The 24,595-nt window shown below is 35.9% G+C and overlaps 1 protein-coding gene across 2 annotated transcripts in view; it reads right to left on the reverse strand.

Annotated features, from left to right (window-relative positions):
* SPON1 (spondin 1) overlaps positions 1-24,595 on the reverse strand; it is a 341,950-nt gene that overhangs the window by 306,928 nt on the left and 10,427 nt on the right. For both annotated transcript variants that reach the window (XM_026664804.2, XM_026664802.2), the window contains one exon: positions 19,609-19,715. In XM_026664804.2, the coding sequence (XP_026520589.1) occupies positions 19,609-19,715 (107 nt within the window). The remainder of the gene's footprint in view (positions 1-19,608; positions 19,716-24,595) is intronic.

Genomic DNA, 24,595 nt, shown 5'->3' on the forward strand with positions numbered 1-24,595 from the left:
CTAGAACTGTGGTCACCAACCAGTGGGCCGCAGACCACCAGTGGGCCACAAGAAAATTTTGGTGGTCTGCAGAGAAATGTCACCCCCTAAGCACCCCCAAAGCAATTAATCCAGGCTGTGCGGGAACACAAGGTTGCACTGCTCACATGGCCTGCAGGAGCACAAGGCTTGCGTCACTTGCATTGCAAACAACATGACGTAGTGAGGGGAGGGGGGGAAAGGGCGGAGAGGGGGAACTTGCCCCACTCACCCCACACACCTCGCCTGGCCACCGGGCTGCTTCTTTCTGCTTTTTTCTTCTTCTGCTTTTGGCTACATGCAAGGAAAGCAGCAAAGTCTTTCTTTCGCTCCCCCAAACTCCACCAGAAATGATTTTTTGGGACCCTGCAAGGCATCCTGCTCCAAGAGGCTGCACTGGCAAAGACTCATTTCTGGCGGAGTTTGGGGGAGAAAAAGAAAGACTTCTGCTGCCTCTGCTGCTTTCCTTGCATGAAGTCAAAAGTCTCTCTCTCTCTCTCGCTCATGGTATCCTGCAATTCCAAATAAAGCATGATTGATCGGTAGGAAAACGGGATGGGGGATTTTCCTGCAGACTCTTTTTGGGATTTTTCCAGGGTCTCTGTCTGCAGAGACCCTGGAAAAATCCTCCAAAAAGTCTTCAGGAAAATCCCCCACCCCGTTTTCCTACCGATCGATTATTCTTTATTTGGGATCGCAGGATACTGCTAGCCCACCGAGCTTAGATCAGATCTCTCTCTCTCTCCCACCAACTTCAGCAAGCCACTGTCAGTCAAAATTCATATTGGTGATCCGCGGGATTTAAATTATGAGTTTGGTGGTCCCTGATGTCCAAAAGGTTGGCGACCCCTGCAATAGTATGTACGAAGGACTTTAGGATATAGGAAAAAAGCACTTCAGGTTAGATCACCATCATGCAAAAGGAATTTCAGTCCACAGAGGCATAGGGGATATGGAAAGGTTTCCAAAAGGGACCCTCTGTAATTTTCTGAAGAGCTAAAGGAAAGGGGGGGGCAAATATTTTGAGACTTTTAAGTGATGTTAGCTCTTTGAGCAATAAGACTAGCTCTACCTTAATTGTAAAGTTATATTAAGAGAATCTTTCAAGTTCTTTCTCCTTTCCCCCCCTTGATATACACTGCACCAAAGACAAATTCCTTGTGTGTCCAATCATACTTGGCCAATAAAGAATTCTATTCTATTATATCTCCCAGGATCATTCCCATGTATCAATACTCAGTGAGAGGGCCATCAGAATTTGGAGTGCACTTTACAGGAAAAAACTAGAAGCATATGGCTATCTTAAAACTACAGTTTTCTTTATTCAATTATTTATACTCCATTGAGTATTCAGGGTAACAAACCACAGTAAAATGCAAAATATTAAAAACTAAATACTGCTAATTCTAAAAATCAATTAATAATTAAAAGCCCGGCAAGCTTAAAGATTGATCTTTCTGTTTGTTTGCTTTTAATTTTTTTGCCCTTGCCTCTTTTATATTAAGATTCTATTTTACGTCATGGCCTTATCCATTTTACACTGTAACCCTACCTGTAACTTAATTGCAACCTTTTAGAAAATGATGAAGTGAGGTCCTTGGCACAACTGGATTATAGTGTATAGGCTGAAGTTTAACAAAAATATCAAGTTTCATAAAATATCAAGTGTGGCAGCACATGGAAATGTTCAAAAAGGGTTGCATGTATCCCAGTTATAAAATATATGGCTTATTTTCAATTTTCACTATCTGTAATGTATCAGAAAAAGTGTGCTGTCCAATACATCTCCATATGGCAAGAAAGCATAGAAGTATGACATATTGAAAATAGGCAACTATGGAAAACCATTTCAGATATTGACTAGAAATTAGTTTCCCATGTAAATATAAAGTATATCCCAAAAAGAATTTATGTTATCAATTACAAATATTAGGAAGGGTTTATTTAACAGAATACTTTAGGAAACTATTCATTTCAGATCTTGGGATCTTTCTCTTGTTAACTGAAAAGTGAAAGTTATTTTTCTCTATAGTATTGTATTTTTTTTAATTAAATTATTATGCTGTCCATCTCTCCCACAAGGTGACTCTGGGATAGTATTTTCAATCACATTAATAGCTTTCCCCCACTTTCAACTTTAGAATAGTACCCAAAAGTCATATTACATTTTCATGCAACTTTTAATCATCTCAAGATATTTTTGTATTTGCCTTACCAATCCCTTTTTACACAGCTTGAGGGATTCCTATGGAGGTATTTGCAGGATTCAATACTTTGATCAAAATTATGAAAGTGAGTAGACCATGCCTTTGTTATTCCTCTCTGAAAGGAATTCAGAGAATTCTGAAAAGAAAAGCAGTTGAGAGTACCCACAAGTACTCCATACATTTGGCCCTCATCAGGAGACTGCAAAATAATAGTCTTCAGCTGGTTTAGGGCTCTGAGAGATGAAGGAACAACAACCCTGCTAAAACCATGGTCAGTCTTTTAAATGGCCGCTGGGTTTGCTTACCTCCTTTACCAGTCACTTTTGGAACTTGCTTGTTAATTGCTTTTCAGCTACTAGAACATTTAGATCAATAAGTATGAAAATACTGGGTGAGTTTCTTTCCATTGTTATTGAGGGAGATGCTTAACTGAAGTTTATAGATTTTTTTAAAAAGCTTTTTTTTTTTTTAATAAACACTAAAAAGGTGATTAAAATGTTTTAAAATCCAGATGGGTTTGAAATAAGATGTTGAAATTAATTATAAGAAATTCTTCCCTGGGAAAATGCTGTTGTTTCAAATTTTTAGGGGGAAAAATGATAGGATAAGACTTTGAAGGCTGTACACTAGAGAGAACCAGAAGGAATTAAATATTACAATTAAAGGAGAAAACACTTAAATTTGATTACTAACGTGGAATGGAAAAAAAATACTTTAGGATTGGCCATACTGAAAGGTATTTGTGTAGAATGGTCCCAGAACTGTCTTGGAAATAAGGAAGGACCGGCGCGCAGTACTTCTGCCAGTGAAAATGGAGCTCAGGACGGCCTTCTGAGCTCTGTTTTCTCTGGCAGAGGGTTGCAGGAGGCTGTGGCAGCCAAAAACAGAGCTCAGGAGCCTGTTTTTGCTGGCAGAGTGCTCTGGCCACCACAGGTGCCCCCGACACAAGTGACGTTGAGTTGGCCATGCCCATCCTGGCCCTGCCCCAGCCACTGGAGCTCAAGCGCAATCCTGATGCTCTACATGAAATCGAGTTTGACACCCCTGCTCATTCGTTGATTCACTGTATTTAAAATATGTTATAGAAGAAGAACAAATGTTCCTGACCAAGACTGAGATTGATCTGAAATTGGATGTAAAAGCGACAGATTACAAAAATGATATGGGAAAATAGATGCTACACTGGATATGTAAATGAAACTGGTTGGTGTCTTGACAGTAGGGATACACAAATAACAAACCAAGAGATTTTTGATACCTTCCCTATGTTGAATTTACAAAAAAGGGTTGTTAAAGTTGTAAGGAAGGAGAAAAGAAAAGATGAAAAGAAATCCAAATCCTAGAACCATGTTGGCGAACCTATTCCATGCATGGCGGAAATGGCACGCTGAGACATTTTCCCCGGCACATGAGAGGTCACCCGGAAGAGCCCCACTGCGCATGTGCTGCCACCCGACAGCTGTTTGTCGGGTATCTGGCATGCATGCGCAGGGGGTGGAGGAGAGGTGCACAGGAGATGCGTGTGCATGCACAGGGATGTGCAACACATGAGGGAGATCATGCGTGCATGCGCAGACATGTGGCACACAAAGGGGGGTCACGTGTACATGCGCAGGGGGCATGGGCGGCCAGCACACATTGCCTTCTGGGTGCTGGCATGTGCATGCGCGCAAGCAAGCGCACACGCAATTATCTGTACGGGAGCCAAAAAAGGTTAGCCACCACTGTCCTAGAACATGATTTGAAAGGATTAGAGAACATGTTTTTTTTAAAAGGAAAGAAATATAAAGGAATGAATGAGATTTAAATAGCTATGTACTATGAGTTAGAGTTGATAGACTTAATGGGCTTTTGCTGACCAGGGCTGAATGATGAGATTTTAAGGATTTGTTTATAGATAAGAGATGAAATATGGGAAGAAGATATCATTGGTTATATTTTAAGAGAATGTAATGTTAATGAAATTATTTATACTTGTGATGAAGGGGGAAAACATTTATTTATATGTTTCTTTTATTTTCCTTTACTATATCCTTATTTTTTCCATCTTCTCTATTTTTTTCTTTTTTGCACTTTCTTTTTTTCCGTTTTTTCCTTTTTTTTTTAACTTATAACTGTTTATTTTTTTAATTGTAATTTAATGTAATACAATTACTGTAAAAAGCAATGACAGCAGCATTATTCTCAGGTTCCACTTGTTTATATACCAAGGTGTACAATGGCATAGTGCAGCTTGTGTTGTATTGCTTTTAGAATTTCTCCCTCTAGACCCTGCTTCACTTTCTTTCGGTGAGTATGAGAGGATTATTTTGAGGGAAAACAGGGACATTTCTGTCTTTACTCTTTTTCATATTCTCATCAGTCCCGAGTGGCAAAATCAGCTTCATAATTTCATCCTCTGGAAAAGAAGGGCATCACTGGATATGTTATATAATGGGCTGGGAACCAGTTACAGAGGGAAAAAGCATTAAAGCTTTACATTGTAAGGAAACTTTCAGACACCAAGGGAATAGGCAGTACAGTTCATCAAAGATCAGCCGTAGGACACATACTAATCAATATTTCATTAGAGACACAGGGGAGTGAAATAGAAGCATGCTGCTGACATCTCCTGATTACATCAAGGGAGGAAACACTGTTAATACAGGGAAGAATTGGGATTCTATGTGGGACAAACTGAACAACTAAATCATCTAGAAAAATCGGAAATGGAAATGGGCCATGCGGAATAGGACATCAGTGGGCCACAAACGTTTTTTCAGAACTTATTTTACAGAGCTAAATAAGTGCAAGAAATTTAAATCTTAATTGACCCTGCAGGAGAATGAAGCTATATTATCATGGAAGGGCTAAAATTTGACAGTATTTGTGCAGAAAAACAGCCATCTAAATTTGCCAGAAAGATCACAATGCCTCTAAATGTATGAATGATTATGGTGAAATCTTTTTATTCAGGCTTCCTAATAGAATGGTCTCCACCCGATATCTATCTATCCCAGTGGTTCTCAACTTTTTCTTCACCAAGGATCTTCTTTAAATAGCTTTTATGGCCACAGACCATGGCCAGAGACCTTCACAGCTTAACTCAAGATTCAAATCATAACATTTCTTCACGTCTCTGTGGACCTCCTGTAACAACAGCACCGCACCCCAGGAATCCACAGTCCACAGGTTGAGAACCACTCTATTTATGATTTTGCATGATACTTTGTTACTATATTATTGTGGCTTAGGTGAGCCACTTATATGAGAATAGTAGATAGCTGCATTTGGGGGGGATGTCCCAGCTGCTGTGGTTTGAAATTTGTTAAAAATTACCCAGAGATCTTCACAACTAAAAGAGGCTGAAAAAGGACCAAAAGCTATTTTCTATATATTTTTCTGATTTCAGATGATTTTTGATTGAATATTTATTTTAAAATATCAGTAACTATAATGAGAGAAAAAAACAAGAACACTGGAACAAAAAAAGAAGCTACATTATACCAAGTCAAGTTAGTATTCCATCTAGCCAAATATTGTCTATACTGTCAGGCAGTGTTTCTCCTATAATCAAATGAATATGTTTCTAGCATTTCTTGCAATTTATGAATTTAGCTTGGGACATCTTGTATATGAAGTATATGCTCTCTCATTGAATTACTATCATTCATTAGAGATCCAAAACCCTGATGGCATTGGCCAACCCTTTTTCTTTAGAAGACCATTACACTGCAATTTCTTTATGTTTCTGGAGATCTGTTTTCAGAGTAATTCTTATAATGCTGCTTGTTTCCACAATTATGTTACTGAAATAACATTCTCCATTTTCAGATCTTTTTGACCATTAACAAGCAAAGAACCTTTAATCCCATGAAAAATGGGGCAGCAAAACTGAGCATGCTAAAAAAAGGAATAAAAACGCTTTTCAGCTTTTGTACACAGATGCATGAACAGCTGGGCTTTTTAAAAGATCAAGACCTCTTTGATTTATGATTAATGATGGGTGACCAGATCCCCTGAGCTCCAGGATATCTAAAAGCAAATCACACTGCAAAAAAAGGCCACCAAATATTCCTACAGATTGTGATCAGGTTTCAAACATAGTCATCAAGCTCACATGGATATGCAAACTTTGTGAAGTTCTAAAACTCATAATTTTTGAGGCCATAACTCAAAAAGCTTTAGTATGTCTCCCTTTGGACTATTGGTTAGAAACTGTGGTGGTATGGTACCGGTTAGGCCAGATTCAGACAAACCGGTAGCAAAAATTCCTACCAGTTCAGCCGAACCGGTAGTAAAAGAAGCCTCCGATGATCAGTTGAGAGGAGGGAAAAAAGCCTCCGACAATCAGCTGAGAGGACAAAGAAGAGAAAAGCGCCGGATTGGCCCTCCCATCTGCCCCTTCTTTATCCTCTCAGCTGATTGGTGCTGCAGGCCTCAGCTGGTGTGTGGGAAGCTGTGTGTGCGTGTTAGGTGTGCATGCACGTGATCACCGAACCAGTAGTGGAACAGGTAGGATTCCACTGCTGGTTAGAAATCTAAGTTTTACCACTGTCCTAAGCATATTTATTAAGAAGAACATTCGATTAATAACAGTCTACTCTCATATATATCTGTTCAAGTATACATTGTTATATTCTCTGACCAGAACCAAATATTCTCAAATAACAGTACTATATGGAGGGGGGGGTGTTAAAAAGTTATGATATTTATGTAATTACTTACACCAAGCACATCTAAATTATATTAAGATAACCAAAACATCTTTACAATCCCTAAGGCATGTCACAGCTTTTGAGCACCCCTCATGCTTGGAAATTGAAAGTTGAAAAATTTGACATGCCCTAAATTGGGGGAAATTTAATCTCAATATATTTAATTTCATTTTACAATGTATATATTTCCCTTCAGAGTTTCTTCAGAATGAAAAAAAAGTATTATGGGGTTCTCAAATTGGAATTTAATTTTTTAAACAGTGTGTCTCGTTGTTTTTTTAAAAAAATTAAACGACTAAAATATATAACAGCATAAATAGCAGACAGAGATTGCTTATAAAGCTCAGTTGTGGCAATTAAAACAATTCATTAATTTATTGATTGATTGTATTCTTGAATGCTCTATTTTAAAACTGCAAAAGGCCTGGATGATAAAGCATCCTTGCCTGCCACTGGAAATATAATAAAATTGGTGCTTATTGTGGCTCATTGAGAATGAAGTGGCACCAATGAGATGAATAATTCTTGGCTGCCACGTGCTACAAATCAACACAAGAGAGCACTTTTGACAGGGTTCCTGGGGTCAATTTTAAGATATGGGAGGAAACATTTTTTCTGATAATCTAGAACCAGTCCATAAAGGTTACTATAGTTTAATAGCCATGCAATTGAATGAACGGGTGAATCAATCAATCAATGATCATTAAAACTTGAAAATGAGCTGGAAGCCAGTAAGATATGACATTAAAGTGGTACCATTTGGTCATTTTACCTGTTGTCAATTAATATCCTTCTTTAATATGCTTTTTTAAATAAATTCAATAATATGGGTGTGTATGTATAGTTTATGATTGTATAAAATGGTAAGATTTTTAATTTAATATACTCTGAGTTTAATGTAAACATTTAGATTATTTTTTTCCTGAATTCCACTGTATATTACTACATATCACCATACATAAGCTTTCTATGATCAAGTCCCAAACATGAATGAAGTGATGGACTCTTCATGGGAAACATAGGGAGAAGTTAACAACTTTATCTAATGCAGATCAGGAAATAAGGATGGAAGAAGGTGCTCAAGGACTGAAAACCAAAACCGAAGTGGAACACCTTACCTTATTGGTAAAGGACAGGGGAGGGCTGAAGTTGATCTGATGCTAAGATCATTTGACTTCATGTATTTGGAAAGGGGAAATGAAGAGATACAAATCCTATGGATTCTTCCACTTCTATTTCATCTGCAAAACCACCTTCTATAATACTTTATCTGTCCTCATCATGGTTTGGAAGATATTCACGAAGTACAGTGGAATGAAAAAAATGTGCAAAATTCAATTCTAACTTTTAGAAAATAAAACTATGTGGCATGCTTACATTTCACACCTTTCCTACACTTCCAGCTTTAATGTTAATCTGTACTTAGCAGCAGACACAGAACTTTTAAAACATGCTCCTAGTCTTTGCATCTCTATAACCACCATTGTATCAGCAGCAGCAGCAGCAGCAGCAACAACAGCAGCAGCAAACAGCAGAAAAATACAGAAAAGAGAAGAGGGGAAAAGTTTTGAACTCGAGCATAAAAAACCCCTACAACCTATCCCTTGTCCCAAATCTTGTCCCAAGCATCATCCATTTTCTCAGGACAATGGAAGGAGACTTATTAGCATGAAATGAATGCTGAGATAATCAGTTATACTATTAAGGTAAAACTTTGTTATACTATTAAGGTAAAACTTTGGAGAATCCCAAACAATGGGTCTTATCACATTGAACAAGAAAATTTATTTACATTATCGCATTGAACAAGAAAATTTATTTACAAAAAGGGGGAGATGGTAGTCCATTCTACACACTTTACAACTTTGAGGAAGGCTGTATTAATGCTATGATAGCCATGCCAATATTGAAACAGCTGCCTTGAAATACTGTCTCAGAGTTGCATGGCTGCAGCTAAACATGCCAGGTGGAGTTAGCCTACCAGTTCCTTAAAAAAAGATTCCTATAGAAAACTGCTTGCAAAATAATGGCAACCTACCATGGCTTAAGTTTAATGCATCATTTATAGACACTCACTTTTCATCTAGTGAAAAGAGCGACAGGGCAATGGCAATGCAACACTAAATAGCAGAGAAGTGGGCACTTAAATCTTTAATGAATGCAGAGATTAGAGCCAGGTGTTAATTCCAGGAAGAGCCTTTATCAGAGGGTTTGCAGGTGGGAAGGATAATTCCTTCTGTTTTATGCCAAAAAGGTATGAATTTATTTATTTTTATTTTTTTTATTTTTTTATTTATTTATTTGATTTGCCAATTGTTTACAAGATAATAAGTATAAGTGTATACATAGTTGTGAATACATGAAATGGGTACATATAAGAAAAATAAAAGAAGAATAAGAGAAACAATAGGACAGGGACGGTAGGCACGTTGGTGCGCTTATGCACGCCCCCTACAGACCTCTTAGGAAAGGGGTGAGGTCAATAGTAGACAGTCTAAGGTTAAAGTTTTTGGGGTTTGGGGAAGAAACTACAGAGTCGGGTAGAGTATTCCAGACATTGACCACTCTATTGCTGAAGTCGTATTTCCTGCAATCAAGTTTGGTGCGGTTAACTTTGAGTTTGTATCTATTGTGTGCTCTTGTGTTGTTATGGTTGAAGCTGAAGTATTCATTGACAGGTAGGACATTGCAATGTATGATTTTATATACCATGCTTAAATTAGACCGAAGACGGCGTAATTCAAGGTTTTCTAGTTCTAGAATTTCAAGTCTGGTGGCATAAGGTATTCTACAACGAGTAGAGGAGTGGAGAACTCTTCTTGTGAAATATTTCTGGACTTTCTCAATTGTGCTAATATCAGATACGTAATGTGGGTTCCAGACTGATGAACTGTATTCGAGTATTGGTCTAGCAAATGTTTTGTATGCTCTGGTTCGTAGTGTGATATTACCAGAGAAAAAGCTACGTAGGATTAGGTTAACAACTCTTAATGCCTTTTTGGCTATGTAGTTGCAGTGGGCTCTAGCACTTAGATCATTAGAGGTGAGTATTCCAAGGTCCTTTACAGAGCTTGGGTCATCAACAAGATCTTGACTATTCAGCTTGTATTTTATTTTCTGATTTTTTTTGCCAATATGTAAGACAGAGCATTTATTTGTTGTGATTTGAAGTTGCCATTTGTTTGACCATTCTGATACATAGTCAAGATCTTTTTGTAGGGTAGCAGTATTGTCTGTGGTATTGAACAGCTTTACATCATCAGCGAAAAGAACGCAATTGCTCTTAATATGATCACAGAGGTCATTTATGTAGAGTATGAAGAGAGTTGGTCCTAGAACACTGCCTTGGGGGACACCACTATTGACAGGTACAGAATTTGATAGGACGCTCCCAATTTTGACCATTTGTTGTCTGTTTGCCAGGAATGCTTCTATCCAGTTATTCAGTTGTCCAGAGATACCATAGGATTTTATTTTTAGGAGTAGTTTGTCGTGTACCACTGAATCAAAGGCTTTACAGAAGTCTATGTAGATTGCGTCTATTGCTTTGCCCTGGTCGAGTTGTGTCGTCCATATGTTTTTTGCAGTGTAAGAGTTGCAGATTACAGGATAGTTTTTTTCTGAAACCAAATTGTTTATTGGAGAGTAGGTTGTTTGTCTCTAAGTGGAGGATGATGGATTGGTTAATAATTGATTCCATGACTTTACAGGTGACGCAGCATAAGGAGATTGGCCTGTAATTTTCAACTAGGCTTGGGTCTCCCTTTTTGAAGATGGGGATGACTGTGGCTTGTGACCATAGGTTAGGCAAGGAGCTGGTCCTGAAAGATTTTTCAAAGATTATGCTTAGAGGTTTGGCTATGGCAGTGGATAGCTTTTTTAAGAAGTAGGCACATATTCCATCCGGTCTAATAGATAGAGATGGTTTTAGATTGCATAGTGCTTTTTCAACATTGTCTTCTGTAAAATCGATATGTATTAGATCATTGTTGTTATCTGTGGTACGGCTAGGAAATACTGGGCATGATCCATTGCTGTTTACAAATACTGAGCCGAAGAATGTGTTAAAGAGGTTGGCTTTAATGGTGTCGTCGTTGCAGTCTTTACCATCAGGTCCTATCAAGGGTGGGATGGACCTTGAGTCTTTTAGTTTGTTGTTTACAAAATTGTAAAAAGCACGGGTGGAATTGGTGCTTAGAAGGTTTTCCTCTTGTTTAATGTGATAATTGGTGCATTCGGTCTTTATCTGGTGGCATAAATTTTTGTATCGGCTTTTGAAATTGGCAACGTGACCAGATTTGTTTTTCCGCCAGAGTGATCTCTTTTTGGATTGAAGTTTCCTTATTATTATGGGTAATCTGCTTTTTTGTTTTGTTTTGGGAGTTGTTGTTGGTACATATAGTTTGATGACTCTTTTGACTTCAAGTAAAAATATGTTGTAATGGTCTTCAACAGTATTGCATCCAGTGAATAGAGATTGCCAATCAAGGGATGAGAGATCGTTGTCTATAAGATCATAGTTGCCTTTTTGAAGTTACAATTGGGGATTACATCATTGTGGTGATTTTTGTGTGGGCGTATGTTGAGACAAAAGTCAATCATATTGTGGTCACTGCTGGAAAAGGGTTCTTTAGTTTGTATTCCGTAAATTAAATTCAAACTATTGCAGAAGATGAGATCGAGGCAGTTGTTTAGTCTAGTGTTGTTGGTTACTAGTTGTTCCAGTCCCAGATTTGTAATAGCATTGTAGAAGGTTGTGTGTATGATTTCAGTTGTACATTCATTTAGGGTCCAGTCAATATGAGGTAAATTGAAATCACCAAGAAAGATAAAAGGGTATGGGCAGGATGCAGCCCATGTTAGTAATGTATTTAGCTTGTTTACATGTTCGATGTCATAATCAGGTGCTCTGTAACATAGTAAGAATCGAATTGTGATATTTAAGGATAGTTCACAGATGATGGTCTCAGGAAGAGCAAGCTCCTGGGTAACTTGGATATTTTTTAGATGTAAGGACTTTTTATAGAAGATAGCAACACCACCTCCTCTACGAATTTCACGATCTGATCGGTAAACATGATAGTCCCTTACTGTGGTAATGGAGTCAGGGGGAGATGCATTGAGCCATGTTTCACAGACAAATATAATGTCGAATTTAGCCATATTTAGTAGGAGGAAAAATTCAGGTATTTTATTCACGAGGCTTCTTGCATTGAGTAGTTTGATTTAAGGCCAGTAGTAGTTGGAATTGAGGTAGTTAGGGGCGTGCATGCCTAGTCTTGGGTGATGGTGGATCGGTTGAGGTAGGGTTGTGGTTGAGGGTTAAAGCTGAGTTGCGGGTTGTGTGGCTTACTTACTTACAAAAAGGGGGAGATGGTAGTCCATTCTACACACTTTACAACTTTGAGGAAGGCTGTATTAATGCTATGATAGCCATGCCAATATTGAAACAGCTGCCTTGAAATACTGTCTCAGAGTTGCATGGCTGCAGCTAAACATGCCAGGTGGAGTTAGCCTACCAGTTCCTTAAAAAAAGATTCCTATAGAAAACTGCTTGCAAAATAATGGCAACCTACCATGGCTTAAGTTTAATGTATCATTTATAGACACTCACTTTTCATCTAGTGAAAAGAGCGACAGGGCAATGGCAATGCAACACTAAATAGCAGAGAAGTGGGCACTTAAATCTTTAATGAATGCAGAGATTAGAGCCAGGTGTTAATTCCAGGAAGAGCCTTTACCAGAGGGTTTGCAGGTGGGAAGGATAATTCCTTCTGTTTTATGCCAAAAAGGTATGAATTTAGCTACTCAAAAACTTTTAAAATATTTAACTGCCAATTAAAATGCTGAATTCAGCTTCTTACCAGAATAATAAAACTAATTAAATGGCTTAATAATTATCCCTCCACTGAGATACATGAGCTGTTTGGAAATATTTAAAAAATTGTCTTTTCTGCCAACTCTCATCTAAATTCTATGGTTGCAAAGTCAACTGAGTTGAGTTGTGGGAGTGGGAGGCAGAAAATGCAGTTAGGCCTGAAGGCCAGGTCCTTGTGAAAATGTCCTTTTCTTGCCATTGCTGAGAACTTAATTGGATATTACCACCGATAGGATATTAATGGTAGAAATGCACTCAACTGTGGCAAGAAAGAAATAAACCAATTTTATTGCAATGCAGAAATTATCATTAAGTTACTTAGAAAATGAACTCCATTACTTTGTGCTTGCCATGTGATAAGTTAGTTCAAAACTTTTCCTACTCTTCTCAACTCACCACTGGACCCGAATTCACAAAGCATGGGTTTCAAATGTTACCATCTCATATCTTTGTGTTGTTTTACAACTGTTTCATGTCTTGTTAGGCCTAAATCTCTTCATATTTAATAATTGTATTGCTTAACTTTCTCCATGGTTCCCTATCACTCCATGGTTCCCTGTCACTTGTTCAAGGGACATAATGTAATTTCCACTTATTTATACCACAGTCTAAGCCCTTATCCTGTAGAAATCTTGCAACAAAATAGATCTAATTTTGCTTCAGGTCTAAACTGAATGTGCTTGGCATGTTCCAATTTTTGTTGATCTATCCCCTCAGTGGAGCCCTTCCTCCCACCTCCCCTTTCTATAGGAAGGCAGAATTTAACAGCCATGCCCGCTTTGAAAAAAAAAAAAAGTTGGAATAAAACAAGGGCTCCACCACTGGGTTTGGTTGAAGCACCATATCTGGACTTCAGAGATAGCAACCTTAAGTCCAAGGTGAACAATATAGCCATATTTTTTGAGATCCTTGGTCTAATTTGCAAACAAGCCATTCAAATTGCTAGCAAGAATGAAGTACCCCTTCCCCAGCAGCCCTATATATGGTAGGGGGTGGGGAGAGGGAAGTGTTGTAAAAAGAAAGGGAAAGAAAGAGAAAGAATAATGCTGTATATAGAGAATAATACAGGATTGGTTGCCCATTTGATCTTGCCTCTATGCTCACCAATCAATTGGGGGCCACCTATCATGTTCAAAAAACAGTAGTCTCCTTAGGAAAAACCCCTTTGTTCAAGCCAGATTTAAAGAAAATATGGGGAACAGAAAATAATATTTGCAGTTCAGGACTGAACAATGCAGTCCTTAGTAATTTCTGAACATGATCGTTTGCTTGCAGAAGTCTTATTACTCAACTAAGTAACATAATCAGTACAAGGGAATCATCTGCAGGCAAACAACTAAGCTCAGAGATCAGCAAAGCTCCGCAAGTATAAGAAAATGTCAAGGTTTTTTTGCCATGGCCAATCAACCTTTAGGATACTAGAGCATTAGGAAAAGACACCAACATCTCCTAGCTTCAGTTCTTTTCGCAATGACAAAAGTTAGCCAGTTTGGTCTAATAGTTGAGATATATTAACTATTATAGTTAAGGTAAGGTATGCACATTGGTGTGTGCATAAGCTCACCAACCTGCCTATCGTCCCTGTCTTCATGGTCCCTTTTATTCATATCTATTTCATGTATTAATAATCATGTTTATACTTATATATATTATCAAATGCATGCTTGACAAAATACATAAATAAAATAAAAGAAATGAATAAAATAAAAAATAAATAAAATAAATACCAATCTGGAAATCAGGAAACTGAGTTCTAGTCCCATCTTGGACATGAAAAACTGTGGGTGGCTTTGAGCCAGTTGCTCTCACTCATCCTAACTCATCTCACAGGAATGTTGTTGTAGGGAAAAATAGGAAAGATAATAGTAGATTTGTTTGCAACCTTGAATTATTTATAAAAATAATGAAGTCACAATAACAGAACTTTAGAAAACAGTAGATTTCAATTTTATACATTATTATCCCTTTATTCCCCCCCCCCCCGTACACTGATTTCTATACCACATACTCTATAGACTGAATAAATCTTATTCTACATTGTTTAAAAGTGACAGATATGCACCTATCAACTAGCATACAAAATAATGTAAATTGCTTCTCTCTTTTTTCTCCTTTTTATGATGTGTTTCTTGACATGACACATGTATAATGCCATTTTCTCCCCAGCCACATTTGTTTGGCAAATCTAAACACTGCAGAGAAAATTTTGGCATCATATTTAGTAACTTTCAGTAATGGGCTGATATTATTTATTTTATAATCCGAAAGAAATATCTCGAGCAGCTTTCCTACTGAATCCAAGCCTGAATACATATGTACAGAAGGCATTCTTCAGCCTAATTACCAATATTAATGTTTTTTTTTCAATATTTTCCTAACTTTAGAGAAGGAAAGTGAAAATGGAACTTATTATCATTTCTTCATATATACCTATAATGAATACAAAGCCAGACTTCTGCCAAAAATTACAGATGAGGTTACCTTTGATGTTAAATGATAGGTAGAATAATTTGTCTTCCTCTGATGTCATTAAGATCAGCAATTTAACATCTACCATCAAACCTCCATATCAGTGATTGTGGCCCATGACAACTATTGTAGTCAGGTGTGGGAAATCACATTCATGATTATTCAATAATACTAATAAAGGACAATATGTTTCAAAAAGCAAGAAGGGGGTGAGAACAAGATTACCTGAAGTTTGGAACATAAAATATATTAACTGCATGTCTAATATGCTCAGAATGCATTTATATTCTGTCCTACCTGGAAAAAGAAATTATGAATAGGAGACAATGAAATTATTTTTGTCATCTGCTACTCTTGTGGCTCTCCAAAAATAGTTAGTGATATATATTTTCTAAAGTGCTTAAGAACACGTCACAGAATTGTTTATAATGATAAATATGTAAGAATAATAATATTTTTCCAATCTCCCGAACTCCACATTTTTAACTGTGGATAATATTGCTATCATCAACTACACATCTATTTTTCACAGAAAAGCTATGGTGAAAATTCCAGCAAACATTACATGCTTTGCCTTGCTATCACGATTTGTGAAATGCTGAAATGATCCAGACTTTTTTTCAAAAACATCACAGGCATAATAAAAGTTACTGTGATATATTTTATAGAATCATTATCTGGTGGACTGACTGCATCTTCAATGTGCAAAACAAGAAAATAAACAAAAAAGAATTGTATTTTATCCCTCATAGTCTTCATGAGATTGAGTTAATCATTAGTGCATTTTATCAGCCTCAGGCAATATTAAAATACAGCAGAAAATATTGGGTGTTTGTAGGAAGGAAACCACAATGATAAAGGAGAGGTGTCACCACCCCTTTTTATATGTGGCTAGATCCAAACTTCCACGAACAGAAGTGTTATTTCCAGTTTTACACTCCATTAAGAAGTCGCAAGAGAGGAACCAGGTCACGTACAATTTATAGCAAAATGAAAATGATAGGTAATTTTACACAAACTGCAGACTATTTCCCTCATTGAACCCAAGTATGAAGCTTGGATTTTAAAAAATCTGAGGGGCAGTCAAAAGAGGAAAAGGTCATTCTGATTGAACCGAGAGATATGCTTTGTTAATCATATTTTTTTAAAATGTTATTTCATGAAAAGTAAAGAAGAAACCTGAACATTAATTGAATCTATAAAATTGCTAGGTATTTGGGCATGTTAAGTACATTTCTGGAAAAAAACTTTGGCCAATCAGCTTTATTATTACTTCTTGGTCATATTCTAATTCAATCAAAATTGTATTTTTCCAGCTAATGGGCCAAACAAGATTAAGTCAATAATTTATTTGTTTTTTGCTTTTTCCATAGTGACATTATCCTTCAGGGATATCTTTTTTTTGCTTTCTATTGGCCAAATCCAGTCAAAATGTGGTCCAGCCATTTTTACTTCTATTTCTAGTTTTGTAACAACAGTCTATTAAGACCGATTATCAGATTCTCATTTAACCAGCTACACCATTTTGACAAGCCTGCATTCTTAGCCAAACTAAATGAATATACGAAAATCTCAACAGTTTGTCTTTTCTTTACAAGTTTGTCAAAAAAAAGTAATATAAAAATATTTCATTTGAGGAAAACTTGATGCTCCCAGTAAGATATGATCAAGACTATTTTTTCTAGATATGGCTGTAACTTATTCCTGTTCCAAAAGGTCACACTCCTTACCCCTCACCCTTTATTCAGACTAAACAAAATAAAATAGAAAGTTTATCAAGGAATATGCTATAAACTAAAGCAAAGACAAGTAATTAGCAGTAAAGTCTCAGCCAATGGAGTTCAAGAAAATGAAAGGCAGAGATTTGTGGTACTACAGACAGTAGAGTTATTCCTTTTTTATATATATATAAAACAAGTTTTATTGGTTTTTAAAGACAAACAAATAAAACATAAAAACATCCAACTTTCTTTCATAAATGTACAAGCAGTGTGTCGGTTGGTTTACAATTTTTTTGTGGATCCATTGCATAGTCTCAATTACAGTTACATTGCATAATAACTCATATTATCAATCAAAAATTGAATACCCTAGTATCACTATTAAACAATCGTTTGACTATAATTTTGTTCATTCATACTTTGCGAGATAACTATAATTTACTTAGTTTATTTTATAACAATTCATATAATCCTCCCAAATCTATCCTAAAAACATTTTATAGATATGATAACAAAAAAAGAAGTACATCTTTATATATTTATTATTTTCTAAGAGTCTACATATTTCATTACTGTATTTTATTGTCTAACCATTGATAGAATAGATCCCAAATTTTATAAAATTGTTTATCCTCTTGTTCTCTAATTTCAAATGTCAATCTACTCATTTCAGCACATTCCAATATTTTCTTAATAATTTCCTCCTGTGATGGTATTTTCTCATTTTTCCAATTTTTAGCAAATACAATCCTAGCCGCTGTTAATACATTTACAATCAAATATTTTAAATCTTTACTGTATATATCAGGTAAAATTTTACCAGAATTTTACCAGAGTTATTCCTTGATTAACCCATCTATCTCTGCTTTCCAGCTCTTTTTTCTAAAACACTCAGAAGAACCTTTTGGGGTGGGGGGAAAATAATCTTTGAATCCTATGTTTTACCTGCAGGGGAAAAAATTATCTCCAGTTGGAGCCTAATCCACAGGTTCTCTCTACCCCCAATGTGTTTTTTCCCTGCTAAATTAGCAGGCACAATTAATTAATTAATATTCAAGTAATTATAACAAATTATAATTAACAATTATTCATTAATAATACTTAATAATTAATTCATTAAGAATAATACAAGGAAGAATATAAATCAGATTGAAAGGGAGGAAGGAATGAAAAGTAGAAAATAATGTATCCATATTTCCTTTTTTGGGGATTCCTTTCTAATTTCCAGCAATGATGTTGCCCATTCCCCATTTTTATTTTAACAAAAAACAAAGTCTTTCTAAAGCAAATTCTGTTACCTTTTATTCATGAAACCAGACAGACCAAAAGGATATTAACACCAAAGTCACAGAGCTAACCCTGATTTGAGAAGTTCATTTACTTTGCATTTTATCTTTTTCTTTGTATTTTGAATAAAATTACTAATTTCCATCTAGCTAAAATGATTAGAATCTTCCTGTATTCCTGGTACTTCCCAAAGGAGTAATATGAATACTTTGATCCTATGTGTTTTATGTCTGTCAACAAAGACTATTTTAATAGAAGAGATGGTAATATGTGGCTTCAATTCACCCAAATATACTTTTGGCCATTAAGGATTAATTAATAATTGTATTGTATATTAAGATATTATCCATGAATCAAGTTCTTGCCTCTAACTACTAATATTAAGGTCAATAATTAATACTACATTCTTTAATGCTTGATTTGCAACTTCAGTTAAGTACATATTGTTTTTAGTCAGTGACTAAAAAACCCCTAAATATTAATTTGATCAAAACTTTGTGAGAACAGCTGATTAGCAGTATTACTGTACTGTAATGATTCAATTTTCTACTTTCTGCATCCGAAATTCACTAGAAGTGAGACATGAAGAGTATCCTCGCTTATTCTGTCCAGAAGGAAATCATTTTTGCTGCTATGCAAAATCTTTGGCGGGGGGGGGGGGGGTTGCTTGGATTTGGCATCATTAGGAAACCTAGCACAGTGTCACAATTATTTTCTGAGAAATCTCTAAGATTTGTAAGAGCAGTCATATCTGAGTTCATTAAATACAGGTCTTGTGTATTTACTTGGAAGCAAGTCACACTGAAATAATTCAGACTTACTTCCAAAAGATGATAGCTGGATATCTCCTGCAGAGATTTTGTTAATCTCACCAAGATCAAATGAGAGTTGCTAGTCAAGACATTGGAACGTACAGGAAAAAAACATAATGGTGTCAAGAAAATATTTGAACTGGATTTGGAATTGCTGAGTGTCAAGGACAACCTCCAAATTCTTTGTTTGACAAAATAGTTAAGGCTGCAAAATGTATACCTTACTTGGGCTCAACAATCCCACTAATTTCAATGGGAATGATTTCAAAGTAAACAGGCAAAAGATAGCATTACAAATGTAAGAATATAACAGCATCTTGTTGAATTCTACAGCCTACTTACAATTCTTTTCTCATATTAATCTGACTTGATTAAAGCTATAATATTTATTTCATTGTTACAGTGACAATTTAAGATATGGGTAATCTATATAAAGAAAGGTATGGCTCTCGTTTCCAAGCCAGAGGTCATCTTTTAGTTCATATCTCTAAATCCATAGTTCAAAAGACTGTTCCTCACCTGGAAAGTACCAGCATGGTCTTCTTCTTTGTCTCCTTCTTTGCCTTCTTTCAAAGCAATCAATGTGAATCCACGAAAATAGGCTGGTGTAGCTGCAGATAATGTTACTGCAAGAGGGAAGGAAGAAAAACACCACATTTGAAATCCATAAAGTAGTTTTCTCTTTTTAAAAAAATCTCAAATCTTGGTTACTGATCATTCCAGAATCTTAAACATGGAGTCTTCAATGGATTTTTCTAAAATTGAAAAAGGAAGCCATGCCATCAGAGAATACTTTTAGTCTAAATAGATGTTATGATCAACTCTTTGCAAATACTGTGGCCCTGGAAAATGCTTCATGTTGCCTCTTTTTTATAAACTGAAAAAAGAAGAGTAGTAGTTTGTTTGGCAGAAAGCAAGCCTCATCTTTTAAAAGAGACATCAAATATAAATTGAACAGATTCCTGCTTTCCCAACTGGATTTCCCTTCAAAGATGTTCCCTCAATTCTCCTAAGTAAATTTGATGAAATGCAAGGAACAACTGGACATTGTTTTATTAATAATATTACTTCGGATAACAGATACACTTTGAGTGCACCCCTTTTCATGCAAGTACATTTCTAGACAAGCCACATGTCACTAAGATCACTTCCATCAATATATTTTCAAACTTGTCTAACATTCTTCCTCACTAAGATCTGGTTATTCTCTAGTAGAAAATATACTGAAGTAGGAAGTGAACAGAAATATGATGAACATTTAAGCTTTCTTATGAGAGAGCTCAAAATGGCCATTATCCACAAAATCAATGCCAAGAAACAAAAGACATTAAAGATGAGCAGGGCCTTCAGATTTGATCTCAACAATTTTTTTCCAAAGCCCATGGAAAGAAGGAAGAAAGTTGCATCTGTCTCTGCAGTCTAAGGCTAAATAGATGATGAACAGAATGTTCATACAAAGATTGAGAAAAGTTTCACTTAGAACCCAATGCCACTTCTCCAATTTTAGCCTAGGCACCCAGAGGTAAGCCCCATTAAGTTCAACAGAAGGTATTTCCCAGGGAAAAGAGCATAAAACTATAATCCCAGCGGCATCCTCTGCCATACACTTTATCACTCAAGTTATGGGTTGTTGTTTTTTAAAAAAAGAAAACAGTGCTTATTGAAAGTAAACATTCTCTTAATTGCCTTGTACTTCCTGCTGCCAGCAGTTCTGGCAGCTGAAGAAATAGGCTGCCACCTTCAAGCACTTATCCACTGAATTAAAATTAGTCTACATGAATCATCTAAGCAAATATGAATAAAGATATCACAAAGTACAAAAAAGAAACACATTTTGTTAGAATTAACTTTTGATTTTAGTTATTAAAACGCACCAACATTTCACTTGCACCATTACTATTTTCTCAAAGAATGCTCAGTTCACATCATACTATGACACACACAGTGTGGCTTGTTTGGTTATGGGTTAGCATGTTGTACAAATCTATCAAATTTGCCTTAATATATTTGATAAAAACTATTGAATCTGTAATTTTAAAAGAACTGTGATTTATATACTCACCCATAGCTGGATAAGGAATTGCACCTGAATATATCCAGTTCTAATCCAACTTTCCAACTATTACACCTCAATGACTCAACCACAATAGCTCTACCCCACTCAGTGACAATCCAAGGTGCTAAAGTTCACAATCTTATCTTCTCCTTCTTTAAGCATTTTACAATATTGCCAAAGATATAAAAAGTTTCATAAATTAATAATAATCAAGGACTCCTGTTTGAAAGTTGAGAATTCTGCTTTGCTTAGCATTACACTAATTTGGGAATCAATTGTCTTGGGAATGCAACATCAGATATGCCCTAGATGGTTAGATTTCACATGTGTTGATAAAAAGCTTGAAAGAAGATGGATCTAATCCAACTAGCTCTAATACAACTGGTATTACCACAATCAGAAGAAATATATTGTGCATTTTCATTGCTGTGCTTGCTGCTATAGCAATAACTATAAGCAGCAGTGGGCTTCAAAAATTTTTAGCAACGGGTTCTCTGCCCAGTTGCTGTGTGGGTGTGGCTATAGTGAGCGTGGTCTAGTTGGCCTCCCTGGGCTCCGGAGGCTCTCTGGAAGCTGGAAATGGACCCATTTCTAGCCTTCCTGAACTTTTCGAGGGCCCGTTTTCACTCTCCCTGAGCTTCCGTGCACGCCCTGCACTTACCTGCATCCAAAATGGACTGTGTGGTGACTCCTGGGAGGGGTGGAGTGGGGTGGGCAGGGCCAGCCAGGAGTGTGATTTGGGAGTTCTCCAAACTGTGCAGAATCATAGCTAGAGGATCTCCTGAACCCTGCGAACCCCCAGCAGCCCACCCTCATTATAAGTTGTTGCAGAATGGAGCCTTCCCTCCCTCTTATCCTAGGCAGTTCACAGAAAGATCAATAAAATAAATAAAAACTGCACTAGACTGCACTGTGTATGCATATATGTATAGTGTAGCACTGTACTACACTATAACATCTAATCAATTGTAAAATGTTCTAATTCACTGGACCAACTTCAAATTTATATATTCAATGAATGATGATTATGATGATGATGCCTTAGTAATTTGCCAACTCCAATAAATGTTTCAGACAGACTTTTTTCAGACAATATGAAGATTTTTTTTGTCCCTGCAGCATAATTCTGCTTTAAAGCTAATTCAATATTTTCCCTGTTGTTTTTTTTTGTTTTAAAAGGATTTTATATAAGTGTGAATGAAACACCTATAGTTGTCTATATGGCATGTCCAAAGACAATGTTGCTAATCTCTAAATACTAAAGTTTGACCTCAGCCTCATCTAACTATTCAATATAGTACACCTGCAATTTTCACAAATGACAATGGCTTGAATCCAGTATCTTCCATCTAAGGACACACGATTCTGTCTGTGAAAGATATTTAATCCAGCAAGTAATTGCTATCAATTGAATGAAGATAAATTTGCTCCTCTAACTGCATCTTTTTTTTAGCTTCCATGATATCTGAAACTCTGGGTATCACAATTAAGAAGACCCTTCCTTGGATAATTATCTATCACCTGATGCTGTCCACTAGCAGTACTTTCAAGCACAGGTGTTCCAAAAATCTCAAATGATTCTTCCCTTATTAATATGACTAACTACAGAAAGCAATAGATGATTTACAGATAATCTCATTGTTAAGAAAGGCCTTTGAAAGTGGATCTTTAAAAAAAATGTTCATAGAATGGATACTTGTTTACATATCCAATAAATGAAACTCCTCTACATGAATTATTCAAATAAATAGAGCTGATCAGCTAGGGAGAGGCTAACTTTCAATGCTTAGTTCTAAACTTTATTTTCAACCAATCTAAAACCATCTAATATAGGGTCCTTGGTGCTCTCTGAGCTTGGTTGTTTTCTCGCATACATTTAATTACCAAACTAGGGAACATTATGAGTATATCTGCAAGAAAACAACAAATCTCCGCAAGAAAACTACCAAGCTCAAAGAGTATAAAGGACCCCACAGTTCAATCCTGAACTACGAATATTTCTGTTCTATCCATGTAACTGAACAAAATTGTATTTAATATTCACTGAACTGCACTACCCTAAGTGCCATTCTTTCTAAATACAAAAACTAAAAATGATGCCTGGAAGTTTAGATGTATAAATATAAACAAAAAGTAACATTAAGAACTAGATAATGAAAAATAAAAAAACTAAACTGAAGTACAAATAGGATTTTAATGTTGTACAAGGAGTCCATTAGGTTAATATTTTCCATTCCCATCACTTCTTGTATAAATCCTGTTTTACTTATAAAAAAATACACAGATATTTTCTTTACAGATGAAAATGATAGCATCACAGCAAAAAAAAAAAAAAACACTTTTCTTCCAGACTACAGTGCTACAAAGCATCAATTAAACAGAGTAAGACAAAATGTTAAGAGTGCATTTCAGAAGGGAATAGATCTCTGTCCCCTGTATTTTTATACTTTCACTGATCTGTAAACCTTTGTACTTTTGGTCAATAGAAACCCAAATGCCACATCCAATTGTCACAAGAGTGGGCTGACAAGGATTTAAAAAAAAAAAAAAAGCTTTTGACATAGAATGAACAGCATTCTCCAATGCTAATGAAACTGGTGGCAAAAAACTATTTCTTTAAAAAGACATGATATTTATAATGGTACGTACTGGGTGTTCCAACATTCTGCTGGAAAAATCACTCAGAATGTTTATTCCAGCCTAATTTTAATAAAAAAATTCTTTAGTATGATTTATTGTTTCTACTTGCAAGAATCATGTTGTCTGTCCTTTTTCCAATGTTTTTTTTTTCTATGAGTAAAAGCAATTCTAAGTATTCTTGAGTAATATGATTTATTTCCCAGTGTTGGGAACTGATGCTGTAGGCATCTTGCTGAAGCTTCCCAGACTTATTAGATTACATGAGTCTAGTGTTATGAAAACCATTGTCAGTCCTTCCTGCTATAAAGAAAAATCTGAATATATGGATATTAAAGGTCAAAAAAAACAGTCACAGCATTTCACTATCAAAATGTCTCTGCATTTTAAAGTAATAATACATTCTTTGTAAAAGTCTGACTTATAGTTATGAAATAGAATGTGGTTAGAACTTAATCTTTCCATTCCCATAATATGTCAGCTTGTAATAAAGCTGAAACTTCATATATCACATCCTTTCTCTCTATTCCATTATAACTTTGAAGAAACTAAGTCTTTTTTAGCTTCTTCCAGTGGAAAGTCAGTGGAAAGTTTCACACTAATTATTTCAACAACTTAGTAAGCTTAACTAAAAATAAATGAATCATGTGCTAGCTGGAACATGTCAAGAAAAAGAAATGAATGAATTATTGATGGTCACATGACATGATAAATTAATCTCAGCTGACATACTGGGTTCCTGGGAAAATATGATTAAATCTAAATGATACCGACATTTGCTAATTCTCACTTTCTGTGTCTACTCCTTTAGCA

The sequence above is a fragment of the Notechis scutatus genome, chromosome 1, assembly GCF_049901735.1.
Source record: "Notechis scutatus isolate UNSWTSFEM ecotype Mainland chromosome 1, rNotScu1.2, whole genome shotgun sequence".
Taxonomy (NCBI): Eukaryota; Metazoa; Chordata; class Lepidosauria; order Squamata; family Elapidae; genus Notechis; species Notechis scutatus.